A 25,671-nucleotide genomic window follows, 5' to 3' on the forward strand; every position below is an offset into this window, starting at 1 on the left:
TCCTCGCGGGCTGTGACTTGCATATTAACCTGGTCTATGGCTGAGGTTTATATATAGGCGGTCCCCTACTTAGGGACGCCTGACTTACAGACGACCCCTAGTTACAGACGGACCCCTCTGCCCACTGTGACCTCTGGAGAAGCTCTCTGGATGTTACTATAGTCCCAGACTGCAATGATCAGCTGTAAGGTGTCTGTAAAGAAGCTTTACGGATAATCCTTGGTCCCATTACACCAAAAAATTTAGAAACTCTGATTGTTACTAGGGGCAAAAAAAAAAATTGGTCTTGAGCTACAATTATAAAATATACAGTTTCGACTTACATACAAATTCAACTTAAGAACAAACTATGGAACCTAACTTGTATGTAACCCGGGGACTGCCTGTGCTTTTAGTAGTAAGGACACAAAAACGTGGCCCTTCAGTGTCCCCATGGTACCACATTAGAGCTTCACCAATGTAATGAAGGACTAATACATGGTCCCTGGATAAAAGCTTCCAGGATAATGCGAATTCACTCTCATTAACTACCCAAAAGTTCATAATTTATCAATTTAACATTTCACAGCCCAAATTTATGGAAAGAAATTGAAAAACGTTCACTTTGCTTTATAAATTGTGCTTCAATCTTGAGTGACATGTTGTATACTCCAGTCACCTACAGAGCTGCATTCAAAATTCAGCTTTTCTCAGGTTCCCATAAACAAGAAGATGCTAGGTACAGCTTTGGGGGTGACTGGAGTATAGAAAGCTGAGTAGGTAAATAAAACTTAGTAAATGCGGTGTTTTTTATGTACTTTTTTGTTAAATGTTGTAAAAATGAGTAGCTATGAAGGAAATTTTAACATTTTATTCAAAAAATAGTATTTATATGACGGAGCTGTAATTTCCATCTTTAAAAGCAGAACGGCCTATTTTGAGGAAATATTTTTACTGGCGATTTCTTGTCATGTAAAAATGTACACAAATACTAATAGGAGGTCGCTATGTACGAAAATCTCTTGAATATATACAGGGCCTGGCTGATCTAAGCAACCAATCAGAGCTTTAGTTTCATTTTACCAGTGACTTATAGAAAACAACCAATCAGAGTTAAGTTTACATTTTCTAAACAGCTTCTAGGAAATGAAACATTTGCTCTGATTGGTTGTTAGGGGAAATTAGGCCATCTTCCTTGGAAACAATATGGACACCTATATAATAATATATTTAGATTTTTCCTTCCTTCCTGCATCCTTGAGTCTGGTTAGATTTTCTTTGTGACACACAGGAGAATATCCTTCAGGTTTTTCGTCTTTGTGTCTCAGTCAGAAGCCAGGTGGCGGCCGTACTCCCCGGAGACGCAGCTTTGTTTATGAAGCGAGGTCTACATGGGGTGGCCGTTGGTTGCTGGTGTTAATTACCAGGATGAGACGCGGCCGAGCTTGCCGCCACTTGTACGGAGATTGTTGATTTGCGACCTTTGCTGACATTATGACTATTCACTTTTCGGAAATGTCAGAAGAGTGGCATTTAAATGGAAGATATACCATAACAGATCAGGAGTGTGAGCGCCGCCATATATATCCGACATTATAACCAGGTGCCACCTGCAGGAGGCACCCCCCTTTATTTATTGGGCTATGGGGGTCACACCTGTCCTGGCCCTTCTTGAAGCTACATATTGGAGATAGTGAAGGTATAATCCCATGTCTTCCCTAAACTTCAATCATAACAAGGGTCATCAGAAGAGCCTGGGGGTCCCTGAGGAAAGAAGAGTGGCCTAACTTATGGTTAGTCCCCGATAAGGATTGTCACCCTTAATATTGGGCTGCGTTATGGACCCCTTAATCTGGTAGCATCATAAGAATCCCACCTTACAATGGGGTTACTAACAAAAAATACCGACCTACCAGTAAAAAGACTATAGAACAGGCAGTGGCAATCCTAATACCAATGCAAAATCTAAGCTGGACCCCCAACTATAATGCATGGATTATAGTATTGGTCTCTTCATATGCAGTAGAGATACCTTATGGGGTCCCCTAAGGGTCACCCCTTAATCTATACCTCTGTGTATTCTCTAGCCATACAAATTTTGACTAGCAGAAGGGAAGGTAGAATCATAAGGCCTGTTTTTGGTGAAGGCACCTTGCTCCTCTAGATGGCGGAGATGCTAGAATCCAGTTACAATTGCCATATATATATGAGATGCAATCGCTATGGTTGTATCCTGATCCCTTATACCCCATTACAGAGCAGCGATATTATAAACAAGAAATAAGTAATATTAATCTAGCACATTAAAGGAGTTTTCCTATTTTACCCTATAGCCATAGTCAGCTCTAATGGAATGTATTATGGTCGCCTATGGCAAAAACCTGGCCTTTTCACAGAAATAATAAAAGCCAGTCGCACATAGTTATCACCAAACATTACAAAGAACACGCTCGACTGTATCGCATAAACCTTATAGTGTGCCAAGACCGCTGAATAATGACTTCTGGACTAAACATAACCCGCTCTCCGCTGCCGAGTGCGCTTCAGATTGCAAAACAAAAAGCCGAAGGAGGGACGGGGGGGGGGGGGGGGATGGACGATACCGGAGGATGAGGTGTTTAGAGCCTCTCCTGTATATATACCAGGGCTGCACAACAAACAGCAGTCACATAAAATAAAGCCCTGGCCATAAAGCAGCGCACCGTGGAATTTACAGCCCCAGCTTTTTATTCCCTCTGGCACCAAGTGTCCAAATAAAATACCGCAGGACTGTCACTTTTCATAACTCCTAATGAACTACGAGGCACCATTACTTTTGACTAGTAGAACTTATTTCGGGTCAAGGCCCACGCAACTAAAAACGTGACTCGGAATCGAAACCCTGTGACTCCCCGGATGTGATTCAAGGGACAGGTGGGGTCACCACAACACGTATTCCCTTACCTTCTAAAATTCCACTAGTCACAGCACTGCGTGGAGTCAACGGGGCACATTTACTTACCTAGTCCCTGCGCGATCCCCAATCCGGACTGTCCAACGAGGATGAACTCTGCCGCGATTCATGAAGATTGTGCGCCCGATATCCTGCATGTGACGCTTCCCCGCTCTGGTCCGCCGGAATTCACCATCATCTTCCCGATGTATGTAAGTGCATTGGATGTGACACAAATTTAAATGTTAAATCCCGTGCGTAGTCCGAATCCGTCGGATCGTCTGCCCCCATTTGTGACAGAATCCGATCACGTGCAACACAATCCCCGCAGGACCCTTAGTAAATAAGCCCCAATATTCTGGTGTTCATAGATTGGTAAACCTCCTTGTCGAAAAAGTTTGGTGCCCAACTTTTTGATGTTCTATTTTATTGAATGTCCTCATTGCACGGGTGGTCACCTCAGGCCTCCTCTGTCCACGGCTGTCGGGCGCATCTTATTTAATTGTATTAACAAATGATTTTTTTCCAGGAAGGTGCAGAATGGCAGCAAGAACCGGGAACGTTTCATGATTTCCTTTTAACGTTCCTCTTTCATCGTCTTTTAACACGCTTCAAAAGCAGTTTGATGCCTTTTCTGCGCTCCGGCGTCTTGCATCAGTGGCCATGTGCTGGGAGATTTAGGGGTAAAAAAGATGTCACGTTTTGAAGGTTCTGTCAAACGCATCGTAGCGCCTTGTTTGTCAGCCAGGAGAAGCCTTGCCAATAAGAATCACAGGTGGGCCTAGATCCCCAGCCTATAAATTTGGACCATGTCCTAATTGTTTCCCGGCCGTATGACGCCTTGATGGGTTTTATTATGGCTCTCTAACCTCGGGTACTTGTAGTATCATAGCAGCGGGGTTGGCACTGGATATACAACGTCGGCTCCTTAATGCTTGCACTTTTCGGGCTTTCATCTCAGTTTTGACACAACGCAACAGTGATTTTAGAGGTTTAGTGTTCACGGACTGATCATAAATCAGACATTATGAGGAACATGAGGGTGGATGTTCTGTAAGCAGCCGGTTATGTGCTCGGTTTGGATGATATAATGTAAGGTCTGGTGAAGGGGCACACTGCTATTTGGAAAGTAGACCCTAGGACCCATAACCCTCTGGGGCTCACAGCTTTTTTAAGGGTATTCCAACAAGTGACATTCAATGAATGTTACTAGGATATGTCTCAAGTTTCCAGAGCTACGGGGTTGGAATATAAATCCATATTTAACAGTCCTGCTTCTACCAACCAGGGCTGGCGTTAGGGTAGGGCAAAGTGGGCATTAGCCAAGGGCCCCAAGCTTTTAGAGGGGCCCCTTACAGTGGCCCATCATAAGGGATAGGGGAACAGAAGTGGAAGTCTATGATTTCTTAACATTTGCGAAACTGCAGGCTAACTACACACACAAAGATATGAGAACTAACAATGTCTGCAGTTTTGCATGGCCACGCAGCAGACAGATCTCCATGGAAATCTGACATGACTAAGCAGAAATCTAAAAACAATATAATGTAATTCCAAAAAAATTGTTCATATTCACAAGACTCAACCTTTGGCATAAGAAACGTCAGAAGCTATGGAAAAACTTTTAATGCTGGAAGAGCGTGTCTCCTTGATCCTGGTTCTGTAACGTCGCTGAACAGCGATAGGCTAAAACCTCCCTTTGTATGTGAAGAAACCTCATAATGTCAAGGCCTTCACAAATCAGCTAACAAAACATTATTCACCACCTGAGAGTAAGGGAGAGAGACCAGGATGGAGGAAAGTAGGGGAGGAAAAGCGACAGGGAGAGAGAGAGGACAAGGAAGGAGGAGAGGACGGGAGAGAGAGGACGAGGAAGGAGGAGAGGACGGGAGAGAGAGGACGAGGAAGGAGGAGAGGACGGGAGATAGAGGACGAGGAAGAAGGAGAGGACGAGGAAGGAGGAGAGGACGGGAGAGAGGACGAGGAAGGAGGAGAGGACGGGAGAGAGGACGAGGAAGGAGGAGAGGACGGGAGATAGAGGACGAGGAAGGAGGAGAGGACGAGGAAGGAGGAGAGGACGGGAGAGAGGACGAGGAAGGAGGAGAGGACGGGAGAGAGAGGATGAGGACAGAAGGGGAGAGAGAGGACAAGGAAGGAGGAGAGGACGAGGACAGAAGGGGAGAGAGTGGATGGTGAAGAAGAAATAGAGAGGACAAGGATGGAGAAGAGGAGGGGTGAGAAAGCAACAGGGAGAGGACAGATGAGAGGGGGGAGAGGAGAGAGAGGACAAGAACGGGGGAGACAGAGGATGAGGACAGAGGAGAGTGGGGGAGAGAGAGGATGGAGGAGGGAAGATAAAGGACAAGGACAGGGGAGAGGAGAGAAAGGGAGAGTGAGGACGAGAATGGAGTAGAGGTGGGGAAAGAAAGCAACAGGGAGAGAGAGAGAGAGATTGGAGGAAAGGTAAGAGAGGATGGTGGAAAGGAGGGGAGAGAGGGGACATGAATGGGGGACACAGAGGATGAGGACAGAGGAGAGGAGGGGAGAATGAGATTGAGGATGGAGGAGAAAGAGGGAAGAGAGAGGACAAGCTTGGAGGAGAGGAGGGGAGAGAAAAAGGAAAGGATGGAGGAGAGCAAGGGAGAGCGAGGACAAGGATGGAGGAGAAGAGGGGAGAGAAAGCAACAGGGAGTGAGAGAACAAGGACTGAAGAGAGGAGGGGAGAGAAGGCAACAGGGAGAGAGGGGAGATAGAGGATGAGGAGGGAAGAGAGAGGACGAGGATGGAGGAGAGGAGGTAAGAGAGATTAGACGAAGAAGAGGGGGGGGGAAGATATCAACAGGGAGAGAGAGAGGACGACAACAGAGGCGAGTAAGGGGGAGAGAGGAGGAAGGAGAAGAGGGAACAGGGAGGATGAGGACAAAGGAGAGGAGGGGAGAGATAACTTAGATGGAAGAGGTAAAGGGAGAGAAAGCAACAGGCAGAGAGAGGACGAGCACGGAAGAAAAGAGGGGAGAGAGACTATGTAGACAGAGGAAAGAAGGGGAGAGAAAGTAACCGAGAGAGAGAGAGGACAAGGCCGGATGAAAGAAGGGGAGAGAAAGTAACAGGGAGAGTGAAAGAATAGAGAGACATAAAAAGAAAGAAGGGGATATGAACATCTTTAAAAATATGTAAAATAGATACAGATGTAACATAAAGACAACAGAGAGGGGAATAAGCAAGTGATGTAGGAAAAAAACACAGGACAACACAAGTGCAGGGGAAGAGGAAGAGAGAGACAAGAGGCGGAAAACAGGAGGACAGCGAAAACGAGTAAAGTGAATTCTGAGTGACTCAGAGAGAAGAGAAAAAGTGAAAATCACGAAAAATTGATGGAAAATAATGATAGTAGAGAAGGAATTGACTGCAGGAAAAGGACAATACAGAGGAAGCAGAGCAGGAAGACAGTAGAGGAGAGGATGGTACGGTAAATGAAAAGCAGAGAAGGTGCACAAGAGGTGAAGAGATAGTATGGTAAATGAGAAGAAGTGAAAATACTAAAGGAACACCGAAAGTATAAAAGATGTATTGGATGAAATGTAAAGAGAAGAAAGAAGAAGAGGAACAAAAGAAGAATGAAGATAGAACTCGGAGTGAAAAGAGAGACTGACAGGAATTTAAAGTGAAGAGGCAGAGGAAGATAAAGGCAGAAGCGAGAGACAATAGCTTCTAGTATCTATCATCACCTGTTACATTCTGGAACAAAAAATATAGAAGATGGAAAGGAAAAAACAAGAAATGAAGTAACAAGAACAGTCAAAGACAAAGTAAAGTGAGAAGAAGGGGAGTTGAACAGCAGGAGAGTAACAAGAACAGGAAAGAGGTGGAGAGGGAAAAAGAAGAGGACGGAACAAGAGCCGGAAGAGGTGAATATTCAACATGAAGAATATGTGAGAAAGTAACAAGAACAGGAAGAGGTGAAGTAGTAACAAGAACAGAAAGAGATGAAGAAGCAATATTAAGAGGTGAAGATTCAATGAGAATGGGAAGAGGTGATAAAGAAACAACAGAAAGAGGTGAGGAAGTAATAAGAACAGGAAGAGGTGAAGAAGTAACAAGAACCAGAAGAGGTAAAGACTTAACAAGAAAAGGGAAAGGAAGAGGTGAATATTCAACATCAAAAGCCAAAAAATAAACAAGAACTGGAAAAGGTGAGGTGAAGAAGTAACAAGAACAGGAAGAGGTGAGGAAGTAACAAGAACAGGAAGAGGTGAGGAAGTAACAAGAACAGGAATAGGTGAGGAAGTAACAAGAACAGGAAGAGGTGAAGAAGTAACAAGAACAGGAAGAGGTGAAGAAGTAACAAGAACAGGAAGAGGTGAGGAAGTAATAAGAACAGGAAGAGTTGAAGAAGTAACAAGAACAGGAAGATGTGAAGAAGTAACAAGAACAGGAAGAGGTGAGGAAGTAACAAGAACAGGAAGAGGTGAAGAAGTAACAAGAACAGGAAGAGGTGAAGAAGTAACAAGAACAGGAAGAGGTGAGGAAGTAATAAGAACAGGAAGAGGTGAAGAAGTAACAAGAACAGGAAGAGGTGAAGAAGTAACAAGAACAGGAAGAGGTGAGGAAGTAACAAGAACAGGAAGAGGTGAAGAAGCAATATTAAGAGGCGAAGATTCAATGAGAATGGGAAGAGGTGATAAAGAAACAACAGAAAGAGGTGAGGAAGTAATAAGAACAGGAAGAGGTGAAGAAGTAACAAGAACAGGAAGAGGTGAGGAAGTAACAAGAACAGGAAGAGGTGAGGAAGTAACAAGAACAGGAAGAGGTGAAGAAGTAACAAGAACAGGAAGAGGTGAAGAAGTAACAAGAACAGGAAGAGGTGAGGAAGTAACAAGAACAGGAAGAGGTGAGGAAGTAACAAGAACAGGAAGAGGTGAAGAAGTAACAAGAACAGGAAGAGGTGAAGAAGTAACAAGAACAGGAAGAGGTGAAGAAGTAATAGGAAGAGGTGATGATACAACAAGAACAGGAAAAGATAAGGCAGTGACAAGAACAGGAAGAGGTCAGAAACAAGAAATGTTCAGGAATGAATAAGAACAGGTGTAGAAGCAACAAGAATGAAAAGGTGGAGGAGGGAAATTACAAGGATGGGAAAAAGTGAGGAAGACACAAGCCATTGAAGAGATCAGAAAGAAACAGGAAGAAGTGAGGAAGTATTGAGGACACACCCACTCATAAATAGGGAAGAAATAAGAAGAGGAGATAATATAAGTTTACAAGAGGTTGAAGAAGTAAGGAAGTCAGAAGTTTAGAAACAGGAAGTGAGAAATGAAAAAGGACAGGAAGAGGTAAGTAACTTGGATAGGGAGAGGTAAGAAAGTAACAAGAGGTGAGGATGTATTAGGAGCATAATATAGTGAAGAACCAAGATGAAAAGGAAGAAAAAGGAAGTCATACGGTGAGAAGAAGGGTAAGCATGATGGGCAGGACATGTAAGGAAGAGGAATAAGAATAAGAAACAAGAAGAATGACAGATGAAGAAGAGGAAGTTACAAGACTTTTTGTGGAATCGTAGATATTTGGTCACATTAGGCAAATAATCAGCTAAGACCTAAGATTACATGTTCGGCCAAGCTAAAGGTACATTTAAGGTGTAGGGGTCCTTGTACGATAGATAACACGTCCTTAGTCACAGGTACAACCTCCCTTTGTGAATGAGGCCTTACAATGTAATAGTTCCGTACACAATACAGATGTCTGCCCTCCTTTTACCATGACAATCAGCACTCAGGGGACTACACTAACAAGATCCCACACACCCTAAAGCAGTAAAAGGCGATAACCCATAATATCAGCACGTGACACCCCACTTCATAGCCTCGCCCGCCTCGCCCTCCCTCCAGCCGCGGTGCAGGGCTGTGGTCCTGGCGGTGTGTTTGCTCAGACACCGGCATTCATCACTGATACCAAGTTTAATGCGTATTGTGAGTTGTTTAAAGGGCTTTATCTGCATCGATAAATCACCCTAATTGCCCGGCCGGGGAAGGAAGGGAGATGTCAGCGCGCAAACACACGCATGTTTAAACAATCAGGGCAGTGCAAATGGCCGGGTGCTGGGAGCGAGCCGCTGCGCTGGTGGAAGGTGTGCAAATAGAAGATCCATCAGGAGCCGCAGCAGATTGTGTTTGTTCTATAAAGACCAAGATCCACAACAACTGGTACACTATAAACCCTAAATAACATAATGGTAGGATTCTGGGAACCACTGACCCCCAGAATTACCATTTATCCAAATGCATCAATAGTGGGGTAGAGGGATGCCCCATTATTGCAAAAAACTGTGACTCTTTGGCCCTTTTCTACTTCTCTTGTGAGCATGGTTTGGCAAAAGGGGGTGATGGGCTTTCCCCAAAAAACAAAAGAAGCATTCAAATTTTCACCAGGTACAGGGCAGTGACATGCTGACACTTGGGCGGACAGTGACACGCTGACACTTGGGCGGACAGGGACACGCTGACACTTGGGCGGACAGGGACACGCTGACACTTGGGGCACAGGACAGGGACACGCTGACACTTGGGGGGACAGGACAGGGACACGCTGACACTTGGGGGGACAGGACAGGGACACGCTGACACTTGGGGGACAGGGCAGGGACACGCTGACACTTGGGGGGACAGGGCAGGGACACGCTGACACTTGGGGGACAGGGACACGGTGACACTGGGGGGACAGGACAGGGACACGCTGACACTTGGGGGGGACAGGACAGGGACACGCTGACACTTGGGGGAGAGGACAGGGACACGCTGACACTTGGGGGGACAGGACTTGGACACGCTGACACTTGGGGGACAGGACAGGGACACGCTGACACTTGGGGGACAGGACAGGGACACGCTGACACTTGGGGGACAGGACAGGGACACGCTGACACTTGGGGGACAGGACAGGGACACGCTGACACTTGGGGGACAGGACAGGGACACGCTGACACTTGGGGAACAGGACAGGGACACGCTGACACTTGGGGAACAGGACAGGGACACGCTGACACTTGGGGGACAGGACAGGGACACGCTGACACTTGGGGGGACAGGACAGGGACACGCTGACACTTGGGGGGACAGGATAGGGACACGCTGACACTTGGGGGGGACAGGACAGGGACACGCTGACACTTGGGGGAGAGGACAGGGACACGCTGACACTTGGGGGGACAGGACTTGGACACGCTGACACTTGGGGGACAGGACAGGGACACGCTGACACTTGGGGGACAGGACAGGGACACGCTGACACTTGGGGGACAGGACAGGGACACGCTGACACTTGGGGGACAGGACAGGGACACGCTGACACTTGGGGAACAGGACAGGGACACGCTGACACTTGGGGAACAGGACAGGGACACGCTGACACTTGGGGGACAGGACAGGGACACGCTGACTCTTGGGGGACAGGACAGGGACACGCTGACACTTGGGGGACAGGACAGGGACACGCTGACACTCGGGGGACAGGACAGGGACACGCTGACACTCGGGGGACAGGACAGGGACACGCTGACACTTGGGGGGACAGGACAGGGACACGCTGACACTTGGGGGGACAGGACAGGGACACGCTGACACTTGGGGGACAGGACAGGGACACGCTGACACTTGGGGGACAGGACAGGGACACGCTGACACTTGGGGAACAGGACAGGGACACGCTGACACTTGGGGTACAGGACAGGGACACGCTGACACTTGGGGGGACAGGACAGGGACAGGCTGACACTTGGGGGGACAGGACAAGGACACGCTGACACTTGGGGGGGGGCAGGACAGGGACACGCTGACACTTGGGGAGACAGGACAGGGACACGCTGACACTTGGGGGGACAGGACAGGGACACGCTGACACTTGGGGGGGACAGGACAGGGACACGCTGACACTTCTGTAACCCCATAACAGATACCTGATGTAACATAATATCACATTATAAGGCTATGTGCACATTGTTGTCGGAGCCTCGCTCTCAGTTCCTGGGACATTTGATGGAAATAGTGCTGCATGTAGGACACTTCTGCAGAACCTGACAGATCCCATTATAAGTCATTGGGGAGCGCTGGGATGGAAACCACTGATCAGATGTGTAAAGAGCTTATGAGAGTCTTCCGGGGCCTGTAGAGATGTCCTCTTCATGTTCCTTCAAGCCATATAAAAGCCCCTATTCACATGGACAATGTTCTCCCCGTCTCTAATCACAGTAATACAGTGACAGAGACCCGTCACGAGCCCCTCGGCACATGATGCTACTGCTCCACATGGCTCCTACCTGCAGATACAACATATGGACATCCCCTCTACAAGTCTATACCCTGGGACATAGATGAGCAGAGGGGAGATAACCTGCTGTGATTATAGGTGTCTATACCGGGGACAAGTTTTATATGGAAAATAGTTTTGCGCTTACTATCTGTGGCTACATCATTTACATAGTGAGACAGGCATAAAGTACTATCTGTGCTTACATCATTACCATGACTGACAGCAAGAGGGTACTAAATGTACCTACATCATAACAGAGAGACAGGGAGCAAGTACTATCAGTGCATATGGTAATTACTTGGGAAATATTACTACCTGTACCTGCTCATCAACAAGGAAGGCAGTACTGTCTGTGCCTACATTATTTACAAAACGGTCGCGTGTGCCAAAAATGTGCTGCAGACACTTCATAAATACATGTGCCCCATTGTGTACATGGGAGACAAGGATGAAGTAATATCTATGCCAAAATTATCCAGGGGAGACAAGAATGAAGTAGTATCTGTACTTACATTACCTACATGGGGAATAAGGACTAAGTAATCTCTACTATTACATTATCTACAGGAGACAAGGATGAAGTAATATCTCCAACAACATAATCTACATGGGAGACAAGGATAAAGTAATATCTGCACAAACATAATCTACATAGAAGACAAGGATGAAGTAATATCTCCATCAACATAATCTACATGGGAGAGAAGGATGAAGTAATATCTCCATCAACATAATCTACATGGGAGACAAGGATGAAGTTATATCTGCACAAACATAATCTACATGGGAGACAAGGATGAAGTAATATCTTCACAAACATAATCTACATGGGAGACAAGGATTAAGTACCGGTAATATCTCCATCAACATAATCTACATGGGAGACAAGGATGAAGTAATATCTCCATCAACATAATCTACATGGGAGACAAGGATGCAGTAATATCTGAATAAACATACGGTAATCTACATGGGAGACAAGGATAAAGAAATTTATGTACCTCCATCATCTACATGGGAGACAAGCATAACGTACTATCTGTACCTCCATTATCTACATAGAAGACAAGGATAAAGTAATATCTGCATGAACATAATCTACATGGGGGAGAAGGATGAAGTAACATCCACAACTAAATTTTCTGCAGGAGACAAGGGTGAAGTAATATCTACAACTAAATACTCTACACAGGAGACAGGGATGAAGTAATATCTGCACCTACATAATCTACAAGGGAACCAGGGTGGCAGTACTATCTGAGAGCCATGTAGGGAGTAGTATATACTTCCCTTAGGGTGGCAGTACTATCTGAGAGCCATGTAGGGAGTAGTATATACTTCCCTTAGGGTGGCAGTACTATCTGAGAGCCATGGAGGGAGTAGTATATAATTCCAATAGGGAGGCAGTACTATCTGAGAGCCATGTAGGGAGTAGTATATACTCCCTTTAGGGAGGCAGTACTATCTGAGAGCCATGGAGGGAGTAGTATATACTTCCCTTAGGGTGGCAGTACTATCTGAGAGCCATGGAGGGAGTAGTATATAATTCCAATAGGGAGGCAGTACTATCTGAGAGCCATGGAGGGAGTACTCCCTTTAGGGAGGCAGTACTATCTGAGAGCCATGTAGGGAGTAGTATATACTTCCCTTAGGGTGGCAGTACTATCTGAGAGCCATGTAGGGAGTAGTATATACTTCCCTTAGGGTGGCAGTACTATCTGAGAGCCATGGAGGGAGTAGTATATAATTCCAATAGGGAGGCAGTACTATCTGAGAGCCATGGAGGGAGTAGTATATACTTCCCTTAGGGTGGCAGTACTATCTGAGAGCCATGTAGGGAGTAGTATATACTTCCCTTAGGGTGGCAGTACTATCTGAGAGCCATGTAGGGAGTAGTATATACTTCCCTTAGGGTGGCAGTACTATCTGAGAGCCATGGAGGGAGTAGTATATAATTCCAATAGGGAGGCAGTACTATCTGAGAGCCATGTAGGGAGTAGTATATACTCCCTTTAGGGAGGCAGTACTATCTGAGAGCCATGGAGGGAGTAGTATATACTTCCCTTAGGGTGGCAGTACTATCTGAGAGCCATGGAGGGAGTAGTATATAATTCCAATAGGGAGGCAGTACTATCTGAGAGCCATGGAGGGAGTACTCCCTTTAGGGAGGCAGTACTATCTGAGAGCCATGCAGGGAGTAGTATATACTTCCCTTAGGGTGGCAGTACTATCTGAGAGCCATGTAGGGAGTAGTATATACTTCCCTTAGGGTGGCAGTACTATCTGAGAGCCATGGAGGGAGTAGTATATACTTCCCTTAGGGTGGCAGTACTATCTGAGAGCCATGGAGGGAGTAGTATATACTTCCCTTAGGGAGGCAGTACTATCTGAGAGCCATGGAGGGAGTAGTATATACTTCCCTTAGGGTGGCAGTACTATCTGACAGCCATGGAGGGAGGAGTATATACTCCCCTTAGGGAGGCAGTACTATCTGAGAGCCATGGAGGGAGTAGTATATACTTCCCTTAGGGTGGCAGTACTATCTGAGAGCCATGTAGGGAGTAGTATATACTTCCCTTAGGGTGGCAGTACTATCTGAGAGCCATGGAGGGAGTAGTATATACTTCCCTTAGGGTGGCAGTACTATCTGACAGCCATGGAGGGAGGAGTATATACTCCCCTTAGGGAGGCAGTACTATCTGAGAGCCATGGAGGGAGTAGTATATACTTCCCTTAGGGTGGCAGTACTATCTGAGAGCCATGTAGGGAGTAGTATATACTTCCCTTAGGGAGGCAGTACTATCTGAGAGCCATGGAGGGAGTAGTATATACTCCCCTTAGGGTGGCAGTACTGTCTGAGAGCCATGTAGGGAGTATTATATACTTCCCTTAGGGTGGCAGTACTATCTGAGAGCCATGTAGGGAGTAGTATATACTTCCCTTAGGGAGGCAGTACTATCTGAGAGCCATGTAGGGAGTAGTATATACTTCCCTTAGGGTGGCAGTACTATCTGAGAGCCATGGAGGGAGTAGTATATACTTCCCTTAGGGTGGCAGTACTATCTGAGAGACATGTAGGGAGTAGTATATACTTCCCTTAGGGAGGCAGTACTATCTGAGAGCCATGTAGGGAGTAGTATATACTTCCCTTAGGGAGGCAGTACTATCTGAGAGCCATGGAGGGAGTAGTATATACTTCCCTTAGGGTGGCAGTACTATCTGAGAGCCATGGAGGGAGTAGTATATACTATCTGTACCTATATTGAGGAGGCAGCATTTAGGTAAGAGCCCCCCCCCCCCCCACTCCCGGCTGTTACTATGTAACAACTTTTCTCGGTTCCCATTATGTGACATGACAATGCCTCTACCCCTCTGGTAGCGGTGACAATACGCCAGCCTGCAGCATTTTGCAGTGTTTGTGGAGTGACACGATTATTGTGTGCAGCTGTCAGATGGTGATGTAACGCCGTGTTATTATCCGGCACATTCACCCTGTATAATGCTGCAGTCAGTGGCCATTCTGGATGACACTGTCGCCCCCTTCATCTGTTTTTCCCAATTTCTGGATCCACGCACCAAATAAATGTAATATAAGAGCATTGGACGAGCCAGGAGCCCGCGCAGCAATGGGACAGCGCCTCTAGTGGCCAGTCAGGGAACTCCGCAGCAGAACTTTACCATGAAGAGAGTCTTCAAAAACACTGACGCCTCTTATTTAGCGAGAAATGATCTGAAAACACACAATCTTTTGCCAATTCAAAGACTCAATGCGTTTCTGTCATCTCAATGCCACTGCGCCAAGCGCGGGAACAAAAGCTAAACCAGACCTGACAGCAGCAAAACAAGATGTCCCTGCCTTCTGTGTAATGTATTCTGGAAGACAACGGCAAAGCGGTGGAAAATCTGAAATTACTGAGGCACGAGCAAAGGGGATTCACATCCCTCACTGTATAGTGTCTATAATATAGGGGGGGGGGGATATAGGAAATTGTATAGGGAAAAACTAATTGTATATGTTATAAACCAGTCGGTCTGTATCTTCGGCTCTGAACATGGAAATAAGTACAGGACGACCCATGAAAAGGTTCGAAAACAGCAAATAGTTGAGGTTGATCCCAAAACTAAGTCTAAGGCCCATGTCATCCAAAAAGAGCAAGAAATACAGGTCATCCGAAAACAGTGAGAGGCTCTGGACACTGAGACACAGGGGGATAAACAGCAAAATATCCCGGTCACCCTAAAAGTGCAAAATGTCCAGACCACTCTAAAACACTGAGAGGTTCTGGCCGCTCCAAATATATACATCTACACCACCTCAAAACAGCAAGCAATACAGAAAACAGGACAGGACATCCGAAAACAGAGAGTGATAGAGACCCTCCTAAAAAATCAAGTAACAGAGTCCATCCTAAAACATAAAGTAAAAAAGCCTGTAGTAAAACAGCAAATAATAGAGACCAACCTAAAAAATCAAGTAACAGAGTCCATCCTAAAACATAAAGCAAAAAAGCCCATCGTAAAACAGCAAGTAATAGAGACCATCCTAAAAGGTCAAGTAACAGAGTCGATCCTAAAACAGCAAGTAATACATCCTAGAACAGAAAGCAGTACAGGACATCCGAAAACAGCAAGTAATAGAGACCCTCCTAAAAAATCAAGTAACAGAGTCCATCGTACAATTGCAACTAATACAGTCCATTCTAAAACAGCAAGTATTAGAGACCATCCTAAAAAATCAAGTAATACAGCTCATCCTAGAACAGAAAGCAGTACAGGGCATCCGAAAACAGGAAGTAATACAGACCCTCCTAAAAAATCAAGTAACAGAGTCCATCCTAAAACAGCAAGTTATACATCCTAGAACAGAAAGCAGGACAGGACATGCGAAAACAGCAAGTAATAGAGACCCTCCTAAAAAATCAAGTAACAGAGTCCATCGTACAATTGCAAGTAATACAGTCCATCCTAAAACAGCAAGTAATAATAATTATTTTTTAAGTAATACAGACCCTCCTAAAACAGCAATAGATAGAACCATTACTAACTACTCTAAAACTCTTCCTAAATTCTGACTATCCTAAAAAAGCAAGAAGTCCAAGCCAACCGAAAACAAAGAGAGCTTCTGTGCACCCTAAGTCTATCACATGCTAGGCCTGGGCCGGGTCCCTGGGTGTAGCATACGTTGCGCTGAAGAGGAGGAGGAGGATGATTGCTGCTCACCCCTCCCCTCTCCCTAGCGATGCATGGTGCCCGGTTGACGCTTGATCTTTTTCCTGGCGACAGTACGGTTTGTTGACTCACCGTACCCCGGACGGGCGTCATAGGCGTCTATAGGGAGGGATACCCAGCCACAAGTTTGTTGCCGGATAAACGTTCCCAGAACATCTGTGTGAAAGGGGCCTAAAGAACTAAGAGGTGTAGGTCACCAGCAAGCAGTTCTGGCCTCCCTAAAACAGCGAGAGGCTCTGACCATCCAAACACAACAAGAGATACAGCCACCCAAAAATAACAAGAGGTCCATCTCACCCCAAGACAGCAAGAGCTTCCTGCTTCCTTAAAATAGCCATTTTATGGTAGGAAAGCATCGAGCTCTAGGTGTGATATCATTACCACTGGGTCTCAAGTTTGAAAGTTAAACAGCCAGAAGCTAAGGGTACCCAAAAACACCCCAAAATGTAGTCCTCTCTGCTGTGTTACGAGGAAGCTCCAGTCACTCTGCTCCAATGAGAAGCTCTGACCTTGAAGGGCCACTGGTTGAGCATCACAGAATTTTGCATATTTTTTGACCGATCTATGGGCTGTATCATTTTTGGCGATGTAATGAAGATGTTTGTCTTGTGTTTTGGGCCCCCTGCGGTCGCTGTCCTGAGTGTGGTCTGGTCATGGCTGTTCCTTGCATAGACATCCCGGGCAGCTGCATCTTTTTGCTTTGAAATCAGATCCGTCCCTCGCAGTCAGGAATGGAGAGGATTATTCTAGCTCCTGGGGATGAGTTTTCGAGCTGTGACCGCTGTTGGGACCAGCTGGGGACATGGTTGCGCCTAGATGTGTGCAGCAGGTGAGACCGGGACCCTTGGTGTGATAGTAAACAAATCCCAGAATCAGTAAGGTCCCGGAAAAGCTAAAACTATGGAAGATACCAGACCCAGAACATCCTCCCACTGTAGTCCTAATTGTGACACAGATGGACCTTGGTGGCTCCTGGCTACTCCAGCCCTGTCCTATAAAACACCACCCTACAGGGTTTCTTTATGGGAAATCCCATTGAAATCCAGTACTGGATGGACCCACCATAGAATCATAGGATCCTCCGGTGGGCCACCCTAATCTGGAGGCTATGAGTAACTATTTCCTGGATGTTCATGAAGGATGGGCCCCAAAAATTGCTTTATTTTGTTGCAGCAACAACACTGCTGTGTGATCACTTCATTTCATAGGCGGAAGATGATCCAATTTTATTTAAAAAGAGGTGCAGACCCCCATTCGCAAATTGCACCAGATTTCTTATGAAATTCCCATCCTCTCAGTTCCTCCCATCTCTCTGTTCTGCCCTGGACAAAGGAAAAGGAGTGTGAGGACCCTAAGGAACAGCAGTGTGAGGACCCTAATGAACAGCAGTGTGAGGACCCTAAGGAACAGCAGTGTGAGGACCCTAAGGAAAAGCAGTGTGAGGACCCTAAGGAACAGCAGTGTAAGGACCCTAAGGAACAGCAGTGTGAGGACCCTATAGAACAGCAGTGTGAGGACCCTAAGGAACAGCAGTGTGAGGACCCTAATGAACAGCAGTGTGAGGACCCTAAGGAACAGCAGTGTAAGGACCCTAAAGAACAGCAGTGTGAGGACCCTAATGAACAGCAGTGTGAGGACCCTAAGGAACAGCAGTGTGAGGACCCTAAGGAAAAGCAGTGTGAGGACCCTAAGGAACAGCAGTGTAAGGACCCTAAGGAACAGCAGTGTGAGGACCCTAAAGAACAGCAGTGTGAGGACCCTAGGGAACAGCAGTGTGAGGACCCTAAGGAACAGCAGTGTGAGGACCCTAAGGAACAGCAGTGTAAGGACCCTAAAGAACAGCAGTGTGAGGACCCTAGAGAACAGCAGTATGAGGACCCTAAGGAACAGCAATATGAGGACCCTAAGGAACAGCAGTATGAGGACCCTAAGGAACAGCAGTATGAGGACCCTAAGGAACAGCAGTGTGAGGACCCTAAGGAACAGCAGTGTAAGGACCCTAAAGAACAGCAGTGTGAGGACCCTAGGGAACAGCAGTATGAGGACCCTAAGGAACAGCAATATGAGGACCCTAAGGAACAGCAGTATGAGGACCCTAAGGAACAGCAGTGTGAGGACCCTAAGGAACAGCAGTGTGAGGACCCTAAGGAACAGCAGTGTGAAGACCCTAAGAAAAACATTGTTACATCTTAGCCCTCACTAGACCTTGCAGGTTGGACCTCTCCCATGAAGATAGGATCACAGTTTGCCTTGCGATGGATAGTCCTTGGTCACATGATACAAATACAAGTCATAAAGGTCAATACTAATAATCGCTAATAATCGTCTAAATTCCTAGGTTCTAGTGATCTAACTAAGGTCTGGCATGTAATCTACTAGTCAGTGCCTGTTACTGTCCCCTGTCCCCACCCACTGTCAGCTATCACCCTCTGTTATCAGCCACACTGACATTTAATCTTTGGAAATATAATAAGGCAAATTTCTTATAGGAAGCTCTCCAAGATATCCCAGGAATGGGCTTGTATATGGCATCATGTGATGTCAGCAATGAGTTCATATACAAGTGTTATGTGTACCCAGGTGAGTAGTTGGCATCCCCCAATCACATGTATACCACAATGGGTGGCACAGTGGCTGAGTGAGCAGCGCTTCTGCCTTGCAGCGCTGGGGTCCTGGGTTCTAATCCCACCCAGGTCAACATCTGCAAAGAGTTTGTATGTTCTCTCCGTGTTTGCGTGGGTTTCCTCCGGGTCCTCCGGTTTCCTCCTACACTCTAAAAACATACTGGTAGGTTGGTTAGATTGTGAGCCCGTTGGGGACAGGGACCGATTTGGCATGCTTTGTACTGCATAATCTGTAGGCGCTATATAAATAAAGAATTATTATTCATGCCAGCCCATGGTTAGTACGCTGGTGTCAAGCAGCTGCTGAAAGCCATCTCATTTATATCGTGGGGCCATGAAATATGTCATCTCTGCTTCCGCCAAGCAAGGATCCTGCCTCTTTCCCTATAATGTGTAAGGATGGAGGATGCCCCATGGGCTGGCACAGGTGGTAAGCAGGCAGACGGTGGCATGCCACGTAGAGGTGGGCACTTGCTTTAGTCCCCTATCCACATAGGGGATGTGATCTGCGGGCAGCAATGGAGAGTGCTGGTGTCAAGCAGCTGCTGAAAGCCGCCTCATGTCTGTCGTGGCGCCTTGTTTTCCCAGAGTCACCCTAGAGCCTGACACCTCACTTTCACACGTAGCCAGGACAGGATGGAGAAAACAGGATCTGATTCCTCCCGGAGTGGAGAATGGGGTCTTTGCATGCAAGGTCTGGATCAGAACAGGCCATCAATCAGCGGGAATGTTTCCTGGATCTCATGAAGCAGACAAGCAGACGGTCCATCCATGTGTATAAAAGACAGCGCTCTATATACAATCATCCCTGCCGGGGCCTGCTCCTCCGCTGAACTCGTCCCTGTACCCCACCGGCCCGCGCTGCCTGTTGCCTAATATGGCGATATGGGCACCGTATAGTTAATGATGTCACGCTGGTTTAAAGGGGAAGAGGAGACAGCATGGTTAATGGCGTACGGCGTCCCTCTCAGCGTGCCCAGCCATGGCTAACGCAATTAGGACGCTGCTCGGATACGCTCCTACTAAATCACTCCCATATAATGGAAAAAGTTGTCTGGAGAATTATTATCAGCCTCCGGGCTGCCGACACCACATCCATTACCTCCCAGTGATTACCCCGGACCCACCATGGCTGATACTCTCATCCTCCGCTGCAATGCTGGGGGTAGGAGTCCCTACATACAAGGTGTGAGTCTGCGTCATGCAGCAGGGCAGAGGTTATATAATAATAGCATCTATACAATCAGATCAAATGTAAAGGGCCCCGCACAGCACAATTCAATATCAGTGCATGATCATCTTAGCACCGCGTCAACAGAAAACAAGCCGGAAAGTTTGGCGCCAGTGGAAAAAGAGGATCAGTGGCACCATAAGGAGAAGAGGGAAAATGACCATAGATAGAAAGATAGAAGACAAATCGATAGATATGAGATAGATAGATAGATAGATAGATAGATAGGAGATAGATAGATAGATAGATATGAGATAGATAGATAGATAGATAGATAGATAGATAGATATGAGATAGATAGATAGATAGATAGATAGATAGATAGATAGATAGATATGAGATAGATAGATAGATAGGAGATAGATAGATAGATAGATAGGAGATAGATATGAGATAGATAGATAGATATGAGATAGATAAATAGATAGATAGATAGATAGATAGATAGATAGATAGATATGAGATAGATAGATAGATAGATAGATAGATAGATAGATATGTGATAGATAGATAGATAGATAGATATGAGATAGATATGAGATAGATAGATAGATAGATAGATATGAGATAGATAGATATGAGATAGATAGATATGAGATAGATAGATAGATAGATAGATAGATAGGAGATAGATAGATAGGAGATAGATAAATAGATAGATAGATATGAGATAGATATGAGATAGATATGAGATAGATAGATAGATAGATAGATAGATAGATAGATAGATAGATAGATATGAGATAGATAGATAGATAGATAGATAGATAGATAGATAGATAGATAGATATGAGATTTCAGTCCTGTGCTTGAGAAAGTTCCTCTGTGGATTGGAGAATAACTTCTTAATTTTTATATAATAGGCTGTGCTTGCAATAGATAGATAATCAGAACTGATAGATAAGAAAGAAAGAAAAAAGAAAGATAGATAGAAAAGAGAAGAGAAGAGAAAAAAAGTAGGAAAGTCATGTTTGATAGATGCTAGACATGAGATACAGTCATGGTAGTTTAGTAGATACTGTAGATATTCGGATAATTTGGAGCCCCACAATCTCTGCCATACTTGGCCTTCTCACTCTTCACATAAATCCAGTCCTATCAACCTAGAACTTTCATACATCAAAGAATCCGCAAGGTCAACACATGAAGAACAGAAGACATTTGATCTGAACAAGTTTGTTCCATGTCCCTTCAAAAACATCTCTACAAAGCGGAAGCCCGGAGGAGATTCAATGTAAAGAACCACAAACCTGTGCGGAGCAGGAAGCCATCTCCTAAGGAAGTCATCATCAAGAATCTTGTCTGCTACAAACCAAAGCAGGACAAGGTTTCCCATATCAAGCACATATCATTACATTGGATCAGAGCATCTCAGATGTGACAGGGCTGAGAGTGTTTCATCAACCATCACAATGCTGGAAGCTCATGGCTCCAAAGAGTTAAATGACACAATCAGCTCTGCTGCATCTGTTTTTTTCGACTGAAAACCCTAAGCAGTTGGCATGCTCCCCCTATTGGAAACGCTGTTCCTTCAACGTAAACTTTGATCCAGAAGAAACGTGAGCAACTTTGAAGCAGGCAAAATTTGAAAACGTAAATAATCATCATCATCCTTCATACCAGGTCCCTCCTCCTACATGAGAGGTTGAGGGACGTTGGAGAACATTAGAGAATTTCCAGGAAAGGATATGGGTTACAGACCAGCCTTAGACACCAGCTGCGTGGACGGGTGGTTTGCTTAAGACAGAAGAAGACAGTAGGAGCCAACGCTGGGTACGGGACCTGTTCATCTTCCTCGGAGCCCTGACCTTGTTCCCGACTTCTGCTCGAAGATCCTCCTGAGCCCAAACTTCCCAGTGCTGATTTTTCTGCACTTCCCCCATCCTCTTCTTCACCAGGGTCCCCAGCCGGTGGCATGGGGGGTATGGGAACCCTGATATCATCTCCGGCCAGCGGCTGGAAAGGCTCTCTTCTCTCGCCATCAGTCATGATAGCAAATGGCACCTGAAGAAGAAGAGCAGATGAGAAAATTAGGTCAACAGAAGACCTATCCACTAAAGTGGACAATGTTTACAGTCAACATCTCTACCAACCACTCAAAGATGAAGAACATGTTCTCCTAAAGTCAACTGGAAAAGATCATTTTTGGTAATTTCTAAATCTTTTAGTGAAACATCTTGAAAAAGACAAGATTTCCAGTTCCACTTATATCATCCATCTTCTTCCAGAAGGCCAACCTATATTCAGAGGCCAAATATGTTTCTTATTTCCGAAAAGCTTGATCATATCCAATATGGCCACCAACCCAGTTCATTTAGGTGGTTATAATGATTGAACTATCATGGTATCCACGTTGGTTGTCACCAAGCTTTCCTGGAAGACTTGCATTTTTTTTGGCAGCGAGGGTCGAGGTTCAAGGTTCCTTTTTGGATGAGGGACAAGTCCTACAAGAAGCTTTCTAGATTTTATTTTTGTAGAACTAGAGGAGTAATGTTGATTGGGGAGAGTCCCCATCCCTCATTCATATTGATTCTATCTAGCCAAGGTTCCTCAAGAGCCTTGATCCACCCTTCTCCGACAAGGATCCTTCACAGTTGTACGGAGAGAAACCTTAAAATATCCTAAATATGTGTCGAAAATGAACACCACTGACCAATCAATAATCCAAGAAGAAGAAGCGTAATAACAAGTCAATGAATCCAGTATACACAGATGAGACAAAGGAGAAGGAGATAAGCGAGGACCATAAATTTTAAGGAACGTAATAGCACGAGAAGGAAGACAATAGGCGAGATTATTGTGGAAGAGACGGATCCCGTAGCTTAGAGAGGAGAATGGGCAGAAGTGCTGTAATGTAATACCAGATGAGGGTGATATAATAGGGCACCCTCTATCCAGGGGATGTCTCATGTCCACTTGTGCCTTCGATTATGATTAACTCAAGTGAGTTCACTCATCTCAAGACGTTCTCCATCTAATGAAAAGAGATGATTTCTGTGTGACAAAAAGTATCTGAGGCTCTTTGTCTGGAAGCGGGCACTCCCTAATAGTCATCCCAGCGCCTGCCTGGCAAAACTACCTTCCGATTCGGGGAGCCCTTATTTCAGAGACCCACAGAAATATAATTGTTCCCCTGTAACGAGGCTTGAACATATGGTGCCCACAGCAAGTGTTACTTAAAGGGTATGGACATGTGGACGACATATGGATCCCATAGCGCACTTAGAGATTGCTAGACACAGAATATATACTTTGTTACAGTATACAGCACACGAGGGATGTATATACAATCCCTCCATATATTATCCAGTATCTTTCCCCAGACAGAGACAATGTGTAATGTATACAGAGAATATCCATATGAAATATGAATATACAGCGCAGAATATACAACGTGCACATGATCTATGGGCAGATCTGCGATACAGAATGTATACCTGTGTACATAATCGAGTCATATATTTATAATGACCCTATAGATCATATAGCGTATGCTGTCGGAATAGCCGTGAGTATGCCCAGGCGAGCTATGTAATGTATACAGTTTACAGACAGTCAATGTACAGTAGACACATATTATACATACAATATATCCCGAGCCGCTTTTGCCATTGCCCTGTTATTTGAAGGCTTATAATGATTGCCTGTGCCCAAATTAGGAAGAGATGTGTTTGTGAAAAGTGAAAAACAGGCTGAAGACTTGAGCGCAGGCTGGGGGGGGGGAGGGAATTGGTTCCTGATGTGTCTTGCTGGGGTATAACATATGTGCATGTTAAATAAGTTAACTTAAGCCTTGCATAAAATTCATCCCCACCCCCCTACCCGGACCCTTTACTGGTAATGATGAGACTCTATAAACCAATTAATAAGAGCCCCCCCTCCTCCCTCCCACAGCAGATACAATGTATCATCTCCTGCAAGCAACACACTATCCAATGCAACGCTAGTATCAATTGCATCCGCTGCTGATAACCAAGGCATGCCAAGCAGAATCATAAGGGTTAACAGACCGTGCCCACCGTACCAATTCCAGCACATGGGGTTAATAGACCTCAACCACTTCACTTAAGTCTATAGGTGACTTTTCTCCCCCTACTTGGGAGTAAACACTTAGGTGCCACCAAGTATGTAAAGAGTTAAAGGATCTGACCCACCCCACTAATATGACAGCTTATAATGATGGCGCCCAAACACTAAGGTGCCATTCAGTCTCTAAAGAGTTAATGGCTCACCGTCTGTCTACGAGTGTCACAGTTCTTGAGGATGGCAAACCAAAGACAGGTGCCACTCTGCGAAGTAAGGGTTAATGCAGCATACCCATCCACTAGTCCCAACGCACTTGATGATGGTAACCCGTAACACATCCAAATAGCCTCAAAACAGGTGCCACCTGGCACAATTAGGGTTAAAATGCCCACCAATCCTATTAGTGTATGGCACATGTGGATGGAAACCCAAACACTGTGGTGCCTCATCGCTGGCATAGACCAACACTGAGACGTAGACATAGGACTGACCCTACTATAAGGTGCCCACATGGTGCCCATTGTGCCCCTTACCTTAATTTAACGGATTCCTGGCTTCCCAAAAGCATAGCTCACCTCCACTTCACATGAAATCCCAAAGTAATAATGAGGGGGGGTTGGAGGAAGGGGTAAGAGGTCCCCCCCGAGTTCCAGGTAAGGTGTATATCCAGGGGGGGTCGAGGTGCCAGGTGGGATGCAATGGGCAGGGTGTGTGCCTTGATGAGTAGAATCCAAGGTTTGGGTAAATCCAGAACAATCCAAAAAAAAGGTTCTTCTTCTTGATCCAGGGGGGAGTTCTGGTGCAGATGGTAGTGGTGGTGGGGGGTCCTGAATCCTGCTACCAGGAGGGGGGTGTATGGGTATCTCGGAGTTCAAGCTTTTTGTAGTAGGGAAAGCGTTCACTCCTCATCCCAGCAAAGCCTTAAGAGAACTGAGCAGGAAACTTGTACTCATGTACCAGGAGGGAGGAGAGAAAGCACAACTAGAGATGAGGGAGGGAGAGGAGGAGAGAAGTAGGGGGAGGTGGAGGAGAACGGGAGGAGGAGGATGCTGGAGAGGTGCAGCTTTTAGGAGCAGGACACCTCTGATCCCTGCATAGAAGTGACAACTGGTTAGTGTGAAGAACACAACCCCCACCCCACCCAGACCGCCTGCCTCCCACCCCCCAGGGGGGTACAGGTGAAAACACGTGTTCTCACACTGTCTCTTTCCCCTGGGTGCAGGCAGCTGGGGACTGTCACCATGCAGACACATGTGCCACACACGGCTGCCACCCTCATTCATACCCAGATGCCCTGCGTGTGCCCGGAGAGGGGCCGGATCCCGCATCACTTCCCACCCGTTATG

At 45.8% G+C, this 25,671-nt stretch overlaps 1 protein-coding gene across 3 annotated transcripts in view; it reads right to left on the reverse strand.

Annotated features, from left to right (window-relative positions):
• The window catches only part of CACNA1H (calcium voltage-gated channel subunit alpha1 H), a 308,384-nt gene extending 283,099 nt beyond the window's left edge, over positions 1–25,285 (reverse strand). For 2 of the 3 annotated variants that reach the window (XM_072119929.1, XM_072119927.1), the window contains exons 1-2: positions 24,859–25,285; positions 21,990–22,303 (exon numbers count right to left, since the gene is read on the reverse strand). In XM_072119929.1, coding sequence (XP_071976030.1) covers positions 21,990–22,288 — 299 coding nt within the window. In that variant the 5' untranslated portion in view covers positions 22,289–22,303; positions 24,859–25,285. The remainder of the gene's footprint in view (positions 1–21,989; positions 22,304–24,858) is intronic. The other variant, XM_072119928.1, reaches the window with a different exon arrangement.
• Between the last annotated feature and the right edge of the window lie 386 nt (positions 25,286–25,671).

Source organism: Engystomops pustulosus, chromosome 8 (genome assembly GCF_040894005.1).
Source record: "Engystomops pustulosus chromosome 8, aEngPut4.maternal, whole genome shotgun sequence".
Taxonomy (NCBI): domain Eukaryota; kingdom Metazoa; phylum Chordata; class Amphibia; order Anura; family Leptodactylidae; genus Engystomops; species Engystomops pustulosus.